This window comes from Larimichthys crocea, chromosome XV (genome assembly GCF_000972845.2).
Source record: "Larimichthys crocea isolate SSNF chromosome XV, L_crocea_2.0, whole genome shotgun sequence".
Lineage (NCBI taxonomy): Eukaryota > Metazoa > Chordata > Actinopteri > Sciaenidae > Larimichthys > Larimichthys crocea.
The window spans coordinates 4708812-4726559 of record NC_040025.1 but is presented as its reverse complement, the minus strand read 5'-3'; the positions used below and the strand labels follow the sequence as shown (position 1 = coordinate 4726559).

Here is a 17748-nt window from a genome sequence, read left to right as displayed (position 1 = left end):
TGGCCTGGTTGGGGTGGGCGACGCAGTAATCTACCTGCTGCACAGATCACTGCTACACCGGAGGACCGGAGCACTGTGAGGGTCATGTTTTTTGACTTCTCCAGTGCTTTTAACACTATCCAGCCGTCACTGCCCGAGTGATATGGAAAATGTGGGAGCGGACCAACACCTGGCTGCATGGACAACAGACTATCTCACCAACAGACCTCAGTTTGTGAGGCTCCATCCCGGTGTGTCTAATGTGGTGCTGACCAACACCTGGCTGCATGGACAACAGACTATCTCACCAACAGACCTCAGTTTGTGAGGCTCCATCACGGTGTGTCTAACGTGGTGCTCTGCAGCACAGGTGCCCTTCAGGGTACGGTGCTCTCCCCCTTCCTTACTCACCCCTCTACACCTCGGACTTTACTCACAACACCACCCACTGCCAACTCCAGAAGTTCTCCGATGACACAGCCGTTGTTGGATGTGTTTCTGAAGGGGAACAAACTGGAATACAGGATGGTCATCAGGGACTTAATCAGCTGGTGTGAGCTCAACCAGCTTCTGTTAAACACCGGCAAGACGGAGGAGATGACCATTAACTTCAGAAGGAAAACATCTCACTTCACACCGGTGAACATCCAGGGACTGGACATAGAGGTGGTGGAGAGCTACAAATTCCTGGGTGTTCCCCTCAACAATAAATTGGACTGGACTGACAACAGCCATGCTCTCTACAAGAAGGGCCAGAGTCGACTCCATCTGCTAAGGGGGCTGATGTCCTTCGGAGTGTGCAGGGCTCTCCTCAGGACTTTTTATGGCTCTGTGGTGGCTTCAGCCATCTTGTATGCTGCGGTCTGCCGGAGAGGGGGCAGCACGGACAGGGACAGGAGCAGACTCAATAGACTGATTAGGAGAACGAGCTCTGTCCTGGACTGATCATTCCGGACTCCATAGAGGAAGTGGGGGAGAGAAGGATGTTAGCTAAGCTGACATCAATCATGGAAAAAACATCTCACCCCCCACATGACACTGTGGGGTCCCTGAGCAGCTCCTTCAGCAGCAGACTGTTACACCCACCCTGTAAGAAGGAGAGGTTCTGCAGCTCTTTCATCCCAACTGCTGTCAAACTGTACAACACGTGCACCACCTGATCATGTTGTATAGAACATGATCATATAGATGTTTCAGTTGATCAAATGATAAAATTGTAGCATTGCTGATTGAATGCCACAGTTCCCTCCAGCCTCGTCATGTCTCCAGCAAAGAAGCAGCAGCACCCTCTGCAGGGTGTGAACAAGAGTGAAAAAAAAAAGCTTACAGCACCTGGTATTCCCAGGCGGTCTCCCATCCAAGTACTAACCAGGCCCGACCCTGCTTAGCTTCCGAGATCGGACGAGATCGGGCGTGTTCAGGGTGGTATGGCCGTAAGCGAGAGCAATGTGGACAAATGCACCATTTATACATGCCCATCATCGCCCTCTGATATGTTTGGAAATATTATATCTTTAAAAGTTGTGAACAGGAAGCTCTGGTTACAGAAGTACAATTGTACAATACATTACGCTTCTCTGAACAGGAAGTGGTCTTGTTGCTGCTTTTTAAGATTCTTTTTACCTATTTAACCATTTTGTTACCTAAAATGGTCTTCATTGTGCTTTGATTGAATTCTAATTTAGTAACTTTTAGTAGTTGACACTGTATCAGAGGTGTGTTGATTCATCTCTGAAATGCATTGAATGTGAATACAGCCCCAACACAACATTATTTATGCAGCTCTTCAAATGCGTTTCATGATCTGAATTGAATGTTTAACATTGATTTAACATCAGTAAATCAGTCTTTGACAGCTGTTTTTTCAAAGCTCACATTCACTGTTGTAGCAGCATTCATCATCTTAAATAACAGTTGGGAGCAGGTAGAATAACTATCTTTGTATAATTGACGATGTAGAAAAGTGAAAAAGCTTACAGCACCTGGTATTCCCAGGCGGTCTCCCATCCAAGTACTAACCAGGCCCGACCCTGCTTAGCTTCCGAGATCGGACGAGATCGGGCGTGTTCAGGGTGGTATGGCCGTAAGCGAGAGCAAAATGGACAAATGACCATTTATACATGCCCTCATCCCCTCTGATATGTTTGGAAATATTATATCTTTAAAAGTTGTGAACAGGAAGCTCTGGTTACAGAAGTACAATTGTACAATACATTACGCTTCTCTGAACAGGAGTGGTTCTTGTTGCTGCTTTTTAAGATTCTTTTTACCTATTTAACCATTTTGTTACCTAAAATGGTCTTCATTGTGCTTTGATTGAATTCTAATTTAGTAACTTTTAGTAGTTGACACTGTATCAGAGGTGTGTTGATTCATCTCTGAAATGCATTGAATGTGAATACAGCCCCAACACAACATTATTTATGCAGCTCTTCAAATGCGTTTCATGATCTGAATTGAATGTTTAACATTGATTTAACATCAAGTAAATCAGTCTTTGACAGCTGTTTTTTTCAAAGCTCACATTCACTGTTGTAGCAGCATCTACATCTTAATAATTGGGAGCAGGTCAGAATAACTATCTTTGTATATTGACGATGTAGAAAAGTGAAAAAGCTTACAGCACCTGGTATTCCCAGGCGGTCTCCCATCCAAGTACTAACCAGGCCCGACCCTGCTTAGCTTCCGAGATCGGACGAGATCGGGCGTGTTCAGGGTGGTATGGCCGTAAGCGAGAGCAATGTGGACAAATGCACCATTTATACATGCCCATCATCGCCCTCTGATATGTTTGGAAATATTATATCTTTAAAAGTTGTGAACAGGAAGCTCTGGTTAAGAAGTACAATTGTACAAACATCATTACCTTCCTGAAGGAAGTGGTCTTGTTGCTGCTTTTAAGGATTCTTTTTACCAATTTAACCATTTTGTTACCTAAAATGTCTTCATTGTGCTTTGATTGAATCAATTTAGTAACTTTAGTAGTTGACACTGTATCAGAGGTGTGTTGATTCATCTCTGAAATGCATTGAATGTGAATACAGCCCCAACACAACATTATTTATGCAGCTCTTCAAATGCGTTTCATGATCTGAATTGAATGTTAACAATTAACATCAGTAAATGATTGTCTTGTCTTTGACAGCTGTTTTTTCAAAGCTCACATTCACTGTTGTAGCAGCATTCATCATCTTAAATAACAGTTGGGAGCAGGTAGAATAACTATCTTTGTATAATTGACGATGTAGAAAAGTGAAAAAGCTTACAGCACCTGGTATTCCCAGGCGGTCTCCCATCCAAGTACTAACCAGGCCCGACCCTGCTTAGCTTCCGAGATCGGACGAGATCGGGCGTGTTCAGGGTGGTATGGCCGTAAGCGAGAGCAAAATGGACAAATGTACTATTTATACACGCCCCTCATCACCCTCTGATATGTTTGTAGGTTGGCAACTTTTACAATGTCTTTGTCACTTTCCACGATGCACTGCAGGTCAGGATCTCTGTCACGACACAATCTTACAGCGTCCATGATATTAAACAGAGAGGGACGATGATGGTGGAGATATTTTTTGATTCACAGAGGAAATCGGGTGGAAACCCACGGACAAAAAACAAACAGACACCCTGGGTCCTTTTGGCTTCTAAGTGTCTTCATCTTTTAAATCATCTCCAATATTTACCGTGTGTTGCCACGTGTCTGCTCATGGAGCTTCTTAGGTCAGGCGGAATCTAGCGTTCTAACGTTGATCCACTTTATTTGCTTCCATGGCTGTAGTACGCTTCATATCTGGCAACCCGGAGCTTCATCATGAGCCGTGTAGTTATTAAGCCGGATCAAAACACACAGAGCTAAACACAAACAGGCGGCCCGGTCCATCAATGCAAATTTCAAAAAGAAACATACTGACTCTAGTCATTTAGAGCAGTGGTCCCCAACCCGGACGGCATCAGCCCAAGACTGCCCAAGGACTGTGCAGACCAGCTCTGTGGTGTGGGCCAACATGGTCAGGCATTTGTTCAACCTGAGCCTGAGCCTGGAGAAAGTCCCTGCCTTGTGGAAGACCTCCTGTGTGGTCCCGGTACCCAAGGAGCCTGACCACTTCAGGCCTGTTGCCTTGACTTCACACCTGATGGAGACCATGGAGAGGATCATACTGAGACACCTGCGACCCCTGGTGGGCACTCAGCTGGACCCCCTGCAGTTTGCTTACTGGCCTGGGATTGGGGTGGGCGACGCAGTAATCTACCTGCTGCACAGATCACTGCTACACCTGGAGGACAGCGGGAGCACTGTGAGGGTCATGGTTTTTGACTTCTCCAGTGCTTTTAACACTATCCAGCCGTCACTGCTCAGAGTGAATATGGAAAATGTGGGAGCGGACCAACACCTGGCTGCATGGACAACAGACTATCTCACCAACAGACCTCAGTTTGTGAGCTCCTCCCGGTGTCAGTGGTGCTGACCAACACTGGCTGCATGGACAACAGACTACTCACCAACAGACCTCAGTTTGTGAGGCTCCATCACGGTGTGTCTAAGTGTGCTCTGCAGCACAGGTGCCCTTCAGGGTACGGTGCTCTCCCCCTTCCTTACTCACCCCTCTACACCTCGGACTTTACTCACAACACCACCCACTGCCAACTCCAGAAGTTCTCCGATGACACAGCCGTTGTTGGATGTGTTTCTGAAGGGGAACAAACTGGAATACAGGATGGTCATCAGGGACTTAATCAGCTGGTGTGAGCTCAACCAGCTTCTGTTAAACACCGGCAAGACGGAGGAGATGACCATTAACTTCAGAAGGAAAACATCTCACTTCACACCGGTGAACATCCAGGGACTGGACATAGAGTGGTGGAGAGCTACAAATCCTGGGTGTTCCCCCAACAATAAATTGGACTGGACTGACAACAGCCATGCTCTCTACAAGAAGGGCCAGAGTCGACTCCATCTGCTAAGGGGGCTGATGTCCTTCGGAGTGTGCAGGGCTCTCCTCAGGACTTTTTATGGCTCTGTGGTGGCTTCAGCCATCTTGTATGCTGCGGTCTGCCGGAGAGGGGGCAGCACGGACAGGGACAGGAGCAGACTCAATAGACTGATTAGGAGAACGAGCTCTGTCCTGGACTGATCATTCCGGACTCCATAGAGGAAGTGGGGGAGAGAAGGATGTTAGCTAAGCTGACATCAATCATGGAAAAAACATCTCACCCCCCACATGACACTGTGGGGTCCCTGAGCAGCTCCTTCAGCAGCAGACTGTTACACCCACCCTGTAAGAAGGAGAGGTTCGTCACTCTTTCATCCCCCTGCTGTCAAACTGTACAACACGTGCACCACCTGATCATGTGTATAGAACATGATCATATGATGTTTTCAGTGTGATCAATGATAAAATTGTAGCATTGCTGATTGAATGCCACATTCCCTCCAGCCTCGTCATGTCCAGCAAAGAAGCAGCAGCACCCTCTGCAGGTTTGAACAAGTGAAAAAGAAAAAGCTTACAGCACCTGGTATTCCCAGGCGGTCTCCCATCCAAGTACTAACCAGGCCCGACCCTGCTTAGCTTCCGAGATCGGACGAGATCGGGCGTGTTCAGGGTGGTATGGCCGTAAGCGAGAGCAATGTGGACAAATGCACCATTTATACATGCCCATCATCGCCCTCTGATATGTTTGGAAATATTATATCTTTAAAAGTTGTGAACAGGAAGCTCTGGTTACAGAAGTACAATTGTACTAACATTACGCCTCTGAACAGGAAGTGGTCTTGGGCTGCTTTTTAAAATTCTTTTTCCTATTTAACCATTTTGTTACCTAAAATGGTCTTCATTGTGCGTTGATTGAATTCTAATTAATACTTTTGTGTTGACACTGTATCGGGTGTGTTTGTTCATCTCTGATGCATTGAATGTGATACGCCCCCAAACACTTTTTGCAGCTCTTCAAATGCTTTCATGATCTGAATTGATGTTTAACATTGATTTAACATCGTAAAATCGTCTTTGACAGCTGTTTTTTTTCAAAGCCACATTCACTGTGGTAGCAGCATTCATCATCTTAAATAACAGTTGGGAGCAGGTAGAATAACTATCTTTGTATAATTGACGATGTAGAAAAGTGAAAAAGCTACGCACCTGGTATTCCCAGCGGTCTCCCATCCAAGTACTAACCAGGCCCAGACCTGTGAGGGTCATGTTTTTTGACTTCTCCAGTGCTTTTAACACTATCCAGCCGTCACTGCTCAGAGTGAATATGGAAAATGTGGGAGCGGACCAACACCTGGCTGCATGGACAACAGACTATCTCACCAACAGACCTCAGTTTGTGAGGCTCCATCACGGTGTCTCTACCGTGGTGCTGACCAACACCTGGCTGCATGGACAACAGACTATCTCACCAACAGACCTCAGTTTGTGAGGCTCCATCACGGTGTGTCTAAAGTGGTGCTCTGCAGCACAGGTGCCCTTCAGGGTACGGTGCTCTCCCCCTTCCTTACTCACCCCTCTACACCTCGGACTTTACTCACAACACAAAAACAGAGATGGAGGAGAAGCTGCAGCGAACAAAACTCGGCCACGCTCATCTAAAGTGTGGGGATATTTCAGGCAAAGACCCAACAATGTTGTGGTATGTGGGCTCTGCAAGATAGAAATGGCTTATCACAGCAGTACCACTGCAATGAATGAGCACTTGAAGCAAAAGCCGGTGCGCTCTGCAGCTCTTTCACCCCAACAGCTGTCAAACTCTAAAACACCTGCACCACCTGATCATGTTGTAGTCTCTGTTTCTGTATTCCAATTAACACCACTATGCAACCGATGTCTCCAGATAACTGCAACCGATAACTAATTTAGTCAATTATGACTTAAAACTGGCTAATATCAGAACTCGAGGTACGACTACGGAGCCTAAAATAATAAACGGTCAGCAGTGAACAGAGAACACAAAACAGGTAAGTTTAAGATATATATATAATATTGTACAAAGTTATAAACAATCATTTAAACTCCCTGTCTATCTAAGCCGGCTTCCTGAGTGCAGAGACGCACGATAATGGGGCCCAAAAATAAATAACTTCAAAATTGTCCCTCAGCAGAATTTAAAGAAAGTAAAGCTGCTTCCTTGAGTCCATGATAGTTTGTGATGTGTGTGTGCGTGTGTGTGTCTTGAAGTATGTATGTTCTTTTCACTACCCGGGTAGGTTATGTGTGATCTTATCTGGATTCTAAACGAAGAAATGGGATGGTGATGGGTCCAAAGATGCCACGGCTGGCCACACCAGGCTCTTGGTTTGGTCACTGATGACTTCTGTGGTTGGCTCACCACTGACCGTCAGGGTCAGGTTCAGGTTCAGAAGGTCTCTCTCATAAAAAAAAAAACAATCTATGCAAACAGTACAAAATGCATTAGTCGCTATTGCCTAATTTCTGTTTAAATCCAATCAATTTATCTCCATCATTCAAATCTCAAATCAAGTAATAACCATTTGTAAAGGATATAAATATTCTAATCGTAATGTAAATGAATAGATACACATCACATCACTTAAGATAGGTCAATTCCAATGGACAATCATTCAATCAATCAATCACTCAATCATGTATTTCCCTCTCACAGCATACAGCATTTATGTTTTCAACCTTTTAAGTAGGGAAGTAGGGATCATCGCTACCTGGGCCTCTCGCTCGCACATGCACGCTCACTCACACACGATTCACATATACCGCTAAGAATAAATGTGATAGTATGAACACATTACAAGTGAGAAAATGAAATGAAAACATTGTATTAATTTCTGTGACCACAGCTGGATACGGTGGTCTATAACTGTCGTTTTTATACAGATTGGCGTCCGAAGTATAAATGCTCAGAAATCAAGTTTGTTTCATTTTAATACGTTGTAAGCTTTAGAAGCCATCAAACACATATATTAAAATATTGAAAAGTCATGGACTGAGAGACATGTAGTTTTAATGTATACTAGGTTATTTACAAAAGAAAAATCCAAACGTCTATGAGATCGCCTTGGCCGTTCTAGTGTACTGTGTGCATGAGAAACAAAGCAAAACGTTTTTTTATGATGTAGAGCATCAAAAACATCGTCATCGGCCAAGTGGTTATTTTAAACATCAGTATCGGCCCATCCCTACTTTTAAGTCTATTTATGCATCTTAATAACATTTCAAATCATCACATTTTAATCAAACATTTGAATATATTCACTCTATTACCAGGTAAGATTAACTTCTATTTCTCATTATCTACATCAAACATGTATACTGGCAATTAAATAAACTAAATCACCATCATCTTACTTATGAGAAACAAGAGGGTAAATAGTCCCTCAATTAAATTACAAAACAGAGTATAATGTCACCTTTGACAAGGTGAACGCTGCTAAGCAACTGTTACCGAGGTGACTAACTTGCTAGCGATTAGCATGCGGCTAGCGCGATTAGCGATCTTTTATAAACATTTACAACCACATAAAACAATCTGAATCCGTGTCTGTGATACCAAACACCAAACATTAGCGTCACAACTCCGACTGGTTTTTGTAAGAATTTAAATAAGAAGAGTCCAAAACGGCATAATGGCGCTAGCACAGTTAGCGTTAGCATCCTTACCAGAGCTATCTCGGTGAGGGCGCGAATTCGTGCAGCTCGACTCTCTCTCTCTCTCACAGCTTTCAACCTAATGAACAAACAATATACGGTAAGTATTTAAATGTATTATTTATTTATTTAGTTGGTATGGGATATTATGAGTTTCTATCCCTCAGAGGATATTTTCATACCAGTCTTTGGCGCTTTCTGGCAATGTCTCCACCGGAAGAAAAGGAAGAGCGAGTGTCTTCTAAGTTAATAAAACAGGGGTGTATGCGCCACCTTCTGGCGGAGTAGACTCCAGTAACCTGCGTGGGGACTCTAAATTAACACCCGCCAACCCGCCGAATGCGGGTGAAAATACATTTTGGCGTGTATAAAAAAAAACTCACTAGCCAGCCGGTGATAAATGAGGCACTTCACCATCTACTTCGCGGGACGCGTGATCGCGGTTTCCACGGGAACCCGCACAGCGCGTGCTCTCACTGGTCAAACAGGCTTCCCGGTGCGTGGCGTATTTGGTGTTTCAGAAGCGTGCGCTTAGCCCGCCAGACTTTGTTTACTTGCTCAGATTTGGACATTTTTGGACATTTTCCCAGTGTATGTTTTTCTAAACATGCTTCTACATCTGTAAGTTAATTAGTTTCGCTTTTGTCTGTTTTTACGACCGCAGTGTGCACGGGGTATTTTATTTTGAAAATCCACCAGCTTCTCTTTGCTTTTTCTGTGTCTGGCTTCCACCCGCTCGAGGTGCTCTGTGGAAATTGAGTTGAGTTTTAATGTTTTTATTTTATTGTTATGTACAAAATAATTGTCATATTAGACCCTGAATAGTATGTAAGGGTTAATGAGTAATGAAATGTTAGGATAATTTTTGTATGTACTTAAGTTCCCAACTTCATTGTAAGATTAAATTAAAGCTTTAGTTAATAAAATGAATGAATAAATGAATGAATTAATTTGCTCTCATAATCTGTCTTTTTTGCACGGAAAAAATGTGGCTAGTGGAAATTCTGATTGGCTGGTAACTTCAGACACTTTTGGTAGAGCAGCTCAGTTGGTAGAGCAGCCACCCCATGTGTGAAGGCTCAGTCCTTGCTGCGGAAGCCCAGGATTTGAATCCGACCTGTGGCTCTTTCCCACATGTCATTCCCCATCTCTCTCTCTCCCCACCTCCCTGTCACTCTTCTGTGGTCTCTATCAAAATAAAAGCTTGAAAAAAGGCCACGAAAAAAAACTTTAATATTTTGTCAGGATCACTGACCAGAAGGCAAAAACGCAAAGTTTCAACATTACACCTTCATCATCTCCAAGGTAGGAAGAATGGCTCTTACAGTCACAGGTTGTCAGTAAGTTGTAAACAATTAGGATAATAAAGGGTCAAAACAATAGAAAATAACAACAAGCTTTAGACATTATCACAGTTTACCCAGCCTGTGATGGAAAGTAATCAGGTACATTTACTAGTACAATTTTAAGTTAGATGATCCACGAAAGAGACTCCATTGCCTATGCCTAAAAAACACACTAAACCTATTATTACTGTAGCTCAAATGCTAAAAGTGAAAGACTGTTACAGGAGAATCCTGATCCATGAACAACTCCTGGACATAGACTCCCAGGAAATCAGAGATGATGCAGCTGACAGTGATTTCAGCACTTCTGATGAGGACTGAGTGTGTGTCATACATTGAGCTACAATTAATAATAATAAAAAAGAGATAAAATAAAAAGTTAATCAGTTCTTTGTTTAGTGTGATTTTTTTTAAATTACTGTTTTGGGTAAAGTTCAGCATCAACAGTGATTTAGGAGAAGAGGGGTTAGGATGAGGTCTGGTCAACATTTGGATGCCAGTCTACTGATGAATATATACTGTATGTATAAAATAAACTCCTAATGTACAATTGTCAGTGCATATAAACATGACAGGTGACATATTAAAGAAGCAGAAATATAAATATGAACTACTGTTGTAAACTTCCTTTCTTTAGGTTCTCACACACATTACTGCTTACCACAATCATCCCATACAGCTGGATGGGGATTACTTAACATGTAGTAAAATATCACTTTTGTAGTTGTGATGATGTATATGAGAATGTGAATGTGAGTGTGAATGGTTGTTTGTCTCTATGTGCCCTGTCATGAACTAGCGACTTCTCTAGAGTGTACCCGCCTCTCGCCCAGAGTCAGCTGGGATAGGCTCCAGCCCCACCATGACCCTGATGAGGAGAAGCGGTTACAGATAATGGAAGGATGGTTGGACTTGAACAAGTTGAACTTGGAACTTGTAGCGCCAACTCTGTGACCTGTGGTGGGCTGGCGTACAGCTGTGCATTATTTTGTGCAGGCTTCCTGAAGGGCATGACACAAACAAACAACACAATTAGTTAAGAAATACACAAGAATTGCATACATAAAGGAACTGTTAAATATGTGCACTATAGAATAGCTCAATGTATTATATAATTAATCAGTTTCCAAAAAGCTATCACAGCAAGGTACAATATATGTACTGCCAGCATACAGTACAAGCTAAACCATGCTTGCTTTGAGGCCATCAACAGCCAACAAGCAAGAAACAGCTAAAGCAGAGGTTACTGGATCTATCTTTCTTTCTGAGTGTAATGTCAGGAGGACGAGGAAACCGACCGCCTGATTGACTGTTGCCCAGTGGAACTGTAGCGATGAAGTGCTTGACAAGGATTACATCTGCTCCTCACTACCCAGCAAACTGGGCCAATTCAGTTTGCTTACCACCTGCTTGCACATCTCATCCCCCCTTATCCCTAACACTGAGCACCCCAGGGCTTTGTTTTGAGTCCCCTGCTATACTCCCTGTATAAACATGATAATGAAATGGCCTATCTGAATAGAGAACCTGGCCCACTGGTGTCAAGGCAACAAGATCCTCCTGAAAATCAGAAAGACTCATGACATGATAGTGGAGGAACTACACTCCCCTTAATATCAACAGGTGGTGGACAGTGTATAGCTGCAAAAACCTTGGTGTCTGTCACAGCCTAAGCGGGGTAACCAGGTACATGAGAAATAGGAGCCAAATGCAGACTCAGTACCTGAACTAGTGCAGATCAGTGGTTTATTATCACAAAAGTGCAAGTACAAAAGCTCATGGATAGCCAGTTAGAGCTGGGAAAGGCAGTCCAAACTAGCAAGCAGGCTCATATAGTAGCAGCCTAAGTTCTAAGTCAATTAAAGAGGCAAGGTCCAAGAAAACCAAGTAGCAGTCAAAACTGGAATACAACGGAATGGCTGGAAAACTTGAACAGGGAATCAAGATGAACTGATAATGGAATTAAAAAAAATAATAATAACTTCAATATAAAAATAAAAATATCTTGATACGATTATTCCCATGTCTGTTGTTTTAAAATGTTAACATTCGTAACATTCGTACACCAAGAGGAATAAAAGGGAAATGACTTACATTAGGACTCTCCTGTCCTCAACGCTTTCATACAGAAAAAGTTTCCGTGTACAGTGTTGACTGGATTCTAAAAAAAAAAATTACATATAAAATATTACATGAAGTCTGTAAAATTGTAGATGTAAAAAATATAAACTTGATCACTAAATCTAACCTTTAATTTTCCATTTTTTTGGCTTTGGTAGGGTTGTGACGTCTGACCCCGGGGGGGAAGAAGGTGGCTGCTGGATGGAGGTGCAGAGAGGTGCACTGAAATTTGAGGGAGGTAGAGGAGATACAGGGGTGTGGGGAGGAGCTTGACTGGACAATAAAGGAGTTAAGGAGACAGGAGGGATGCCAGGAGGCAGCAGAGACGCAGAAGAGGTTGAGGGAGACTGAGAAAGGGAAGACGTTGGTACAGGCTCTATATGAAGAATATATTCAGTCTCATTTTCCTCCATCACTGAGACTTGTCCATATTCCTCATTTTCCTCCTTCACTAAATCTGGTCCATATTCCTCATTTTCCTCCTTCACAGAATCTGGTCCATATTCCTCATTTTCCTCCATCACTGAGACTGGTCCAGCTGCTGGTGTCCCCTTTTCACCTGCAGCTGTTTCTGAAGGTGGAGATAGTAATTCTGCAAAATATTTAATAGTAAATATCAATTTAAAACCGGACAACTTAAAAGTTAAATTCTCTGATGACACTGCTTTACTTTACAGCACATAGTAAATGTCACTGTAATCAGATATGCTCTTATGAGGATCTTGGTGTCCATATTGATAACATGTTTACATTATGTACCTGTTATACCAGGCAGTCTTGGAGAGCCTTATCAAGTATGGTGTGAAAATTATTACAATTAACAATCCCCCCCAAGAGTCCAGCTCGGAGGAGGAGCAGGAGCAGGAAGATGAGCAGCAGCAGCCCGACCAAGCTAAATGGACAGTAAGAGATGGCCATCAGTGGTTGGCCCATCACGAAGAGACACTCTGGTTTTTCCCAGGCAATGTCGCTTGCCTCCACCGAGGACCCGAGGTCAGCGTGGGACCTCCTTATGACTCCTGACCTAGTTGAACATGTCCACCAAATGACCAACTCGCATGGGAACCGCACCAAGCCGAGATGGCGAGATGTGACCCAGTTGGAAATGGAGGCATATCTCGGCCTGCTGCTTTTGGCCGGGGTATTGCACTCGCACAACAAGTTGACCATTTAGCTGCTGCTGCTCATCTTCCTCCTCCTGGGGGGGTGGGGTGTCTTCATTCTCCTCCACTACCTCTTCTTCGTTATCGCTAAGCCGATGAGGAGATCACTGAGCATCTCAGTGATTCTCAGTGACCTTTACCAGTTTTCAAGGCTCTTGCTAAAACTAATCTGAAATAGTCACAAAATTAAAATCAGAATTGGACAAAAGTGTCCATGCCAGACACAAAGGTTAAACAAACATCTTACTTCTCAGCAGGTGTTCATACAGCTTTCTCATTTTCGTGAGGATCTCCTGTACAACCCCTTCTGCCGGCTCAACATGATGGATAATGTCGCTCACAATTTGGCCTTTCCGATTATGGTGGCACAGAAATAAAATGGGCTTGTAGTTCAGGACATGCAGTTTTGAGACCTGTGGGAACGACAAAGAAAAATCTATGCAGTCAGACTGTTTCGACAAACAGTAGTGGTAGTATAGTAGTAGCAGCATAGGCATGTATAGGCCAGGCTAAAGGTCGAGAAGTGCAACAACATAAATAATGTTAAATTCGTTTTTTTCTTAGTTTTAAGAAAATCCTCAATCCCATTTTTATGTCACCCCATGCATAACAAACACTAAAGCTTCACTTCTTTGTTGTCATAGATAGTTAAAATAAAATAATTACAATTACTCAAGCATTAACATTCTGGTCATAATCCCCATTAAATAACTTCCAGCCAACTCAAGAAACAAGCTCAACAAAACAAACTATCAAGATATACCTATCTTGATAGTTTTGATTTAACAATTTACAAGGAAACACTGACAACTGTGATAAATAAATAATTGTCTGGTAGGCCATACGAGCTACGTAAACTTACCGACAGCTGGGCAGAATTAAGAATCCTGCTGGAATTGCGGTTCTTTTTTACTGATGCGGCCCAGTTGCTGTTTTTTAGCTCTGCTTGTTTGTTTTTTAACTTCTGCTTGGACTCTAGACTGCCCAGACATCCACTGCAGGTCTTCAGGCTAGATGTGTTCTTAGCCTGGCAGGAAAGGCACGGCTTTGTTTTTGGCTTTGTCATTTCTGCAAAATAAAAATGAAACATGCAGGGATGATTTCACGTTTGTGAGATGATTACACAAATGAGCAAAAAAACATCAAATATAACGTGCTTTTTTTGTGTGCATAGAATTCCATTTCCACTACTGTAATATGAAATATAATATGCAGTATGTACTTAACACTGATTTCAGTATGCATGTCTAGACAAAAGATAGATAAATGCATATCTGCCTCTCGGCCTATCTGGGGGTACTGAGCATACCTCTGCTCCCCTAGCAGAGAGAGAGAGATTAATTAATTTCACGCAGAGTGTTTTAGAGTTAGTCATGTCATTTTCTGAACTCATCTGACAATCGAGTGGGTGTGGCTTCAGCATATTCAGAGGATACGCCCTGTACACGCCTGGAGCTGAGAATTCATTTTAATCCGATTATAAACACCTACTTCATTAATGTGTCAATATTGTTAATCATTTAAATTTGGCTGGGTGGTTGATAACACTTTATTCTTTGGCACATATTTATTCTTACTTTACATGGACTAAGAGGGAAGAAAAAAATCTAACATTTGTTTAGTTAGGAGAGTCAAGTGGTACACAGACCGCTCTCTGAAAATATTTTATGTTTGATATAAGCCTGTTATTATTCCTGTCAATATGTAAATAATTAGTGATGTATGGATCACAATTCATCTGAATCATTAACTCGGATCATCTTACTGACTCAGGATTAACAAGTCTGTAGTCTTTATCTTGTCTCTCAAATTAAAATGATAAATTGTGTCATTCACTACTCTCCCTTTAACCTGTACAATCTAACCTTTACAATATATTCCAGTCCAGCCGCCTTAGTAGCTGCCAGAAATCCCGCTGTTATCATGGACAATAAGCAGCTGTTGCCACTGAGGGGCATCACAAAACGTCGGTATTTGATGAGCTGGGAATGAGAACGGTTTGAAATGCAGCAACGAAATGGATGTTATTTTGTGGTAAAGTTACACAGTGTTGCTTTAAGAGAAGCACTTGTCACTGTCTCAATTCTTATGTTAAACTGTCCATAAACTGTATATAAATGCCTTAGTATATGAACTGTGCTATATAAATAAAGTTACTTTGCTTGCTCTAGGTCAGTAATAAGTTAAATCTGCATATGGTAGTGGTATGGTAGTAACATGCGCTTACTGTGTGTAGCTACGAATGCATTAGTGGCATGGGACTGTCTGCATAAACTTACTCAACAGGTCAGTACACCCTTGCAGCATGGGCGTGTTGGTAGCTATGTTGTGCCAGACACAATTTATTTAGGTGGCGTAATCCCTGTTAAGATCATGTTCAAGAGGAAAGTAGATTCTACATTTAAATTGCAAACACAATCTACTGTCACTGACATTTAATGCTGATAAAAGACTTAATTCAGCATCTATATTCTTTGTTTCTAACTTTTTAAATGTACAAAGGTACATACCAACCGGCTTACCTGATCACATGATAAAAGAGGCATTTTAGAAATCCATGTCGGTGGAGGAAGTGTGAAGAACCCAGCCCATGGTTAAAGAGCATATTATTTTAGTTTAGTTATTAAATCTGTGATGCACTCTAGATACCGTATCATCTACAGACAGACTATGCTGTGCATGAATGTAAACTTTTTCTATGCATGCACAGACTGGGAGTTCAGTATAACTGAATGAGTGAGAAAATGTTGCTGCAGAGGTACAGTATTGAAGGAGGGACTATGATGCATTAGTGACATGGGATTGTCTGCACACACTTACTCAACAGGTCAGTTACACCCATGCAGCATGGGCATCCTGGTAGCTATGGTGTTGTTTATGGTGTTGTTTCAGTTAGAACAGGCCACACCATGGGTACCGTCAAAATTATTAGCTCCGAAGTCCTTTCCAAACCACGTCATGATGCGACGGCGAATATTATCGTGGTGAAACTACAAAATTCAGAAGATGGACTACAAAACGCGCATCTGAGAAAGCAGTTCCACGGTCAACAACAACGTCAACACGTATGTCCATAGTCACATGCTCTCTCTGCTACAGTCTACACACTGTTTAAATAAATTAATGTTTTCTGTTTGTGAATGGCTGAACAGCGCGTCGATTTTTTATTTTTTTTTTTGTCGCTGCCGCAAGGAATTGCCTTACCTCCTTTCTTTTCGTAAAGGGTGGTCCGGTGTATCCTACGCTAAATGAGATATTAAAGGAAGCATTGAAGCTCCTTTCCTTAACAACAGTTTGAATATTCGAATAGCTCTTTTCATGGCGGCTACCTTAACACTTCCGGGCCATTCCACTCAGTCAGGAAGGTTCCTACATAGACATATACATAGACATATATACATGTATATATGTCTATGGACATATAGACATAGACGCCGCATTGAGCGCTGAATCGTACGTCGACGTCGCCGCCATATTGGATGTGGCAGATCTGCCCGTAAACTAATACAAGGAAATGGACTGAACTTCATAAAGCGCCTTTCTACAAAGTTCTTTAAGTTAATGCCTCTTATACACCCATTCACACACACACTAATATATCTGGGAAACAAACAGGCACCAAAAACAACGTATGTAACTTTTAAAGTGATGATTATAAATGTTTACTCCTTATGTAAGCACCAAACCAACGTATGTATTTTTCTAATGCTGAGTGTTTACAGCTACTAATGTGTGTAACACTGTTACTGTGATGATAAATATTGAAATATTTATATTTAACATTTAATCTGTGTCTATAATAACCAGATCCTGAAATGTAGATGTGAGATGAGGGTTTTCTGAATAAAGAGTTTAACCAGCCAGTAATGGAAAGTAATCAGGTACATTTAAAAGTACAATTTTAAGTTTCATGAATATTACTTTATGTACATTACATTTTAACTATTGTATACTTATGGTCCAAACCACTTCAGTGGGAAATATTGTGTTTTACTCCATGGCGGACTTTTATCTGACAGCTAGTTTGATTTCAGATTAAGATGTTACATTAGAAAACAAATAATAATGCTTTGCTAAGATTAAACCAGTGGTTGCCAACCTTTTTGGCTTGTGACGCCTTTAAAAGAAAGCACTGTGTACATTTCAGATGTCTATGAGAGTGATTTCCTCATTAAACTCCTCAGATAGTTTCATTTAAATAATTGTTCGAGGTCCAAAAGGGGTCAAATGATGAGGAAAAGTAAATACAAAGAGAAATGGAACTGCCCCAGCTTGGAAACCACAACCTAACTGTATACAAAGTAGTTAAACACAGCAAAACAGTGGGAATAATGTGGGACATTTTATTGTGGAATGAGTAGAGGAATGCCTTTGTGTTATTGCCACCAAGTATTTCAACTGCAGAGAAATTAAATTCCAGAAAATAAGCAAGGTATCTTTGTTTCACCACTCTCACCTAAACTGATAACATAACATTTATTTGTGTGTCTCAATTTCATGACATACACAACAAAAGCAAATACA

At 42.0% G+C, this 17748-nt stretch overlaps 1 protein-coding gene and 5 non-coding genes across 7 annotated transcripts; all 6 read right to left on the bottom strand.

Annotated features, from left to right (window-relative positions):
* Nucleotides 1-1299: 1299 nt before the first annotated feature.
* Nucleotides 1300-1418, bottom strand: LOC113747808 (5S ribosomal RNA). Its single transcript, XR_003463908.1, has one exon. It is a non-coding gene; the product is annotated as a 5S ribosomal RNA (ribosomal RNA).
* Nucleotides 1419-1949: 531 nt separating this feature from the next.
* On the bottom strand, nucleotides 1950-2068 carry LOC113747807 (5S ribosomal RNA). The gene has a single exon (XR_003463907.1). It is a non-coding gene; the product is annotated as a 5S ribosomal RNA (ribosomal RNA).
* A 525-nt stretch (nucleotides 2069-2593) lies between these two features.
* On the bottom strand, nucleotides 2594-2712 carry LOC113747806 (5S ribosomal RNA). The gene has a single exon (XR_003463906.1). It is a non-coding gene; the product is annotated as a 5S ribosomal RNA (ribosomal RNA).
* A 526-nt stretch (nucleotides 2713-3238) lies between these two features.
* LOC113747799 (5S ribosomal RNA) lies at nucleotides 3239-3357 on the bottom strand. The gene has a single exon (XR_003463899.1). It is a non-coding gene; the product is annotated as a 5S ribosomal RNA (ribosomal RNA).
* Nucleotides 3358-5475: 2118 nt separating this feature from the next.
* LOC113747790 (5S ribosomal RNA) lies at nucleotides 5476-5594 on the bottom strand. The gene has a single exon (XR_003463893.1). It is a non-coding gene; the product is annotated as a 5S ribosomal RNA (ribosomal RNA).
* A 4216-nt stretch (nucleotides 5595-9810) lies between these two features.
* Nucleotides 9811-16567, bottom strand: LOC113747784 (uncharacterized). 2 transcript variants are annotated; one of them, XM_027288978.1, is made up of 7 exons: nucleotides 16429-16560; nucleotides 16045-16250; nucleotides 14087-14292; nucleotides 13472-13637; nucleotides 12189-12653; nucleotides 12035-12101; nucleotides 9811-10941 (listed from the first exon to the last, which is right to left on the bottom strand). In XM_027288978.1, the coding sequence occupies exons 2-7, from the start codon at nucleotides 16064-16066 to the stop codon at nucleotides 10776-10778; spliced, it is 1092 nt and encodes a 363-aa protein (XP_027144779.1). In that variant the 5' UTR covers nucleotides 16067-16250; nucleotides 16429-16560; the 3' UTR covers nucleotides 9811-10775. The 2 variants fall into 2 exon arrangements, with proteins under 2 accessions (XP_027144779.1, XP_027144780.1); XM_027288979.1 differs by lacking the exon at nucleotides 16045-16250 and having other exon boundaries at nucleotides 16429-16567.
* Nucleotides 16568-17748: the final 1181 nt, after the last annotated feature.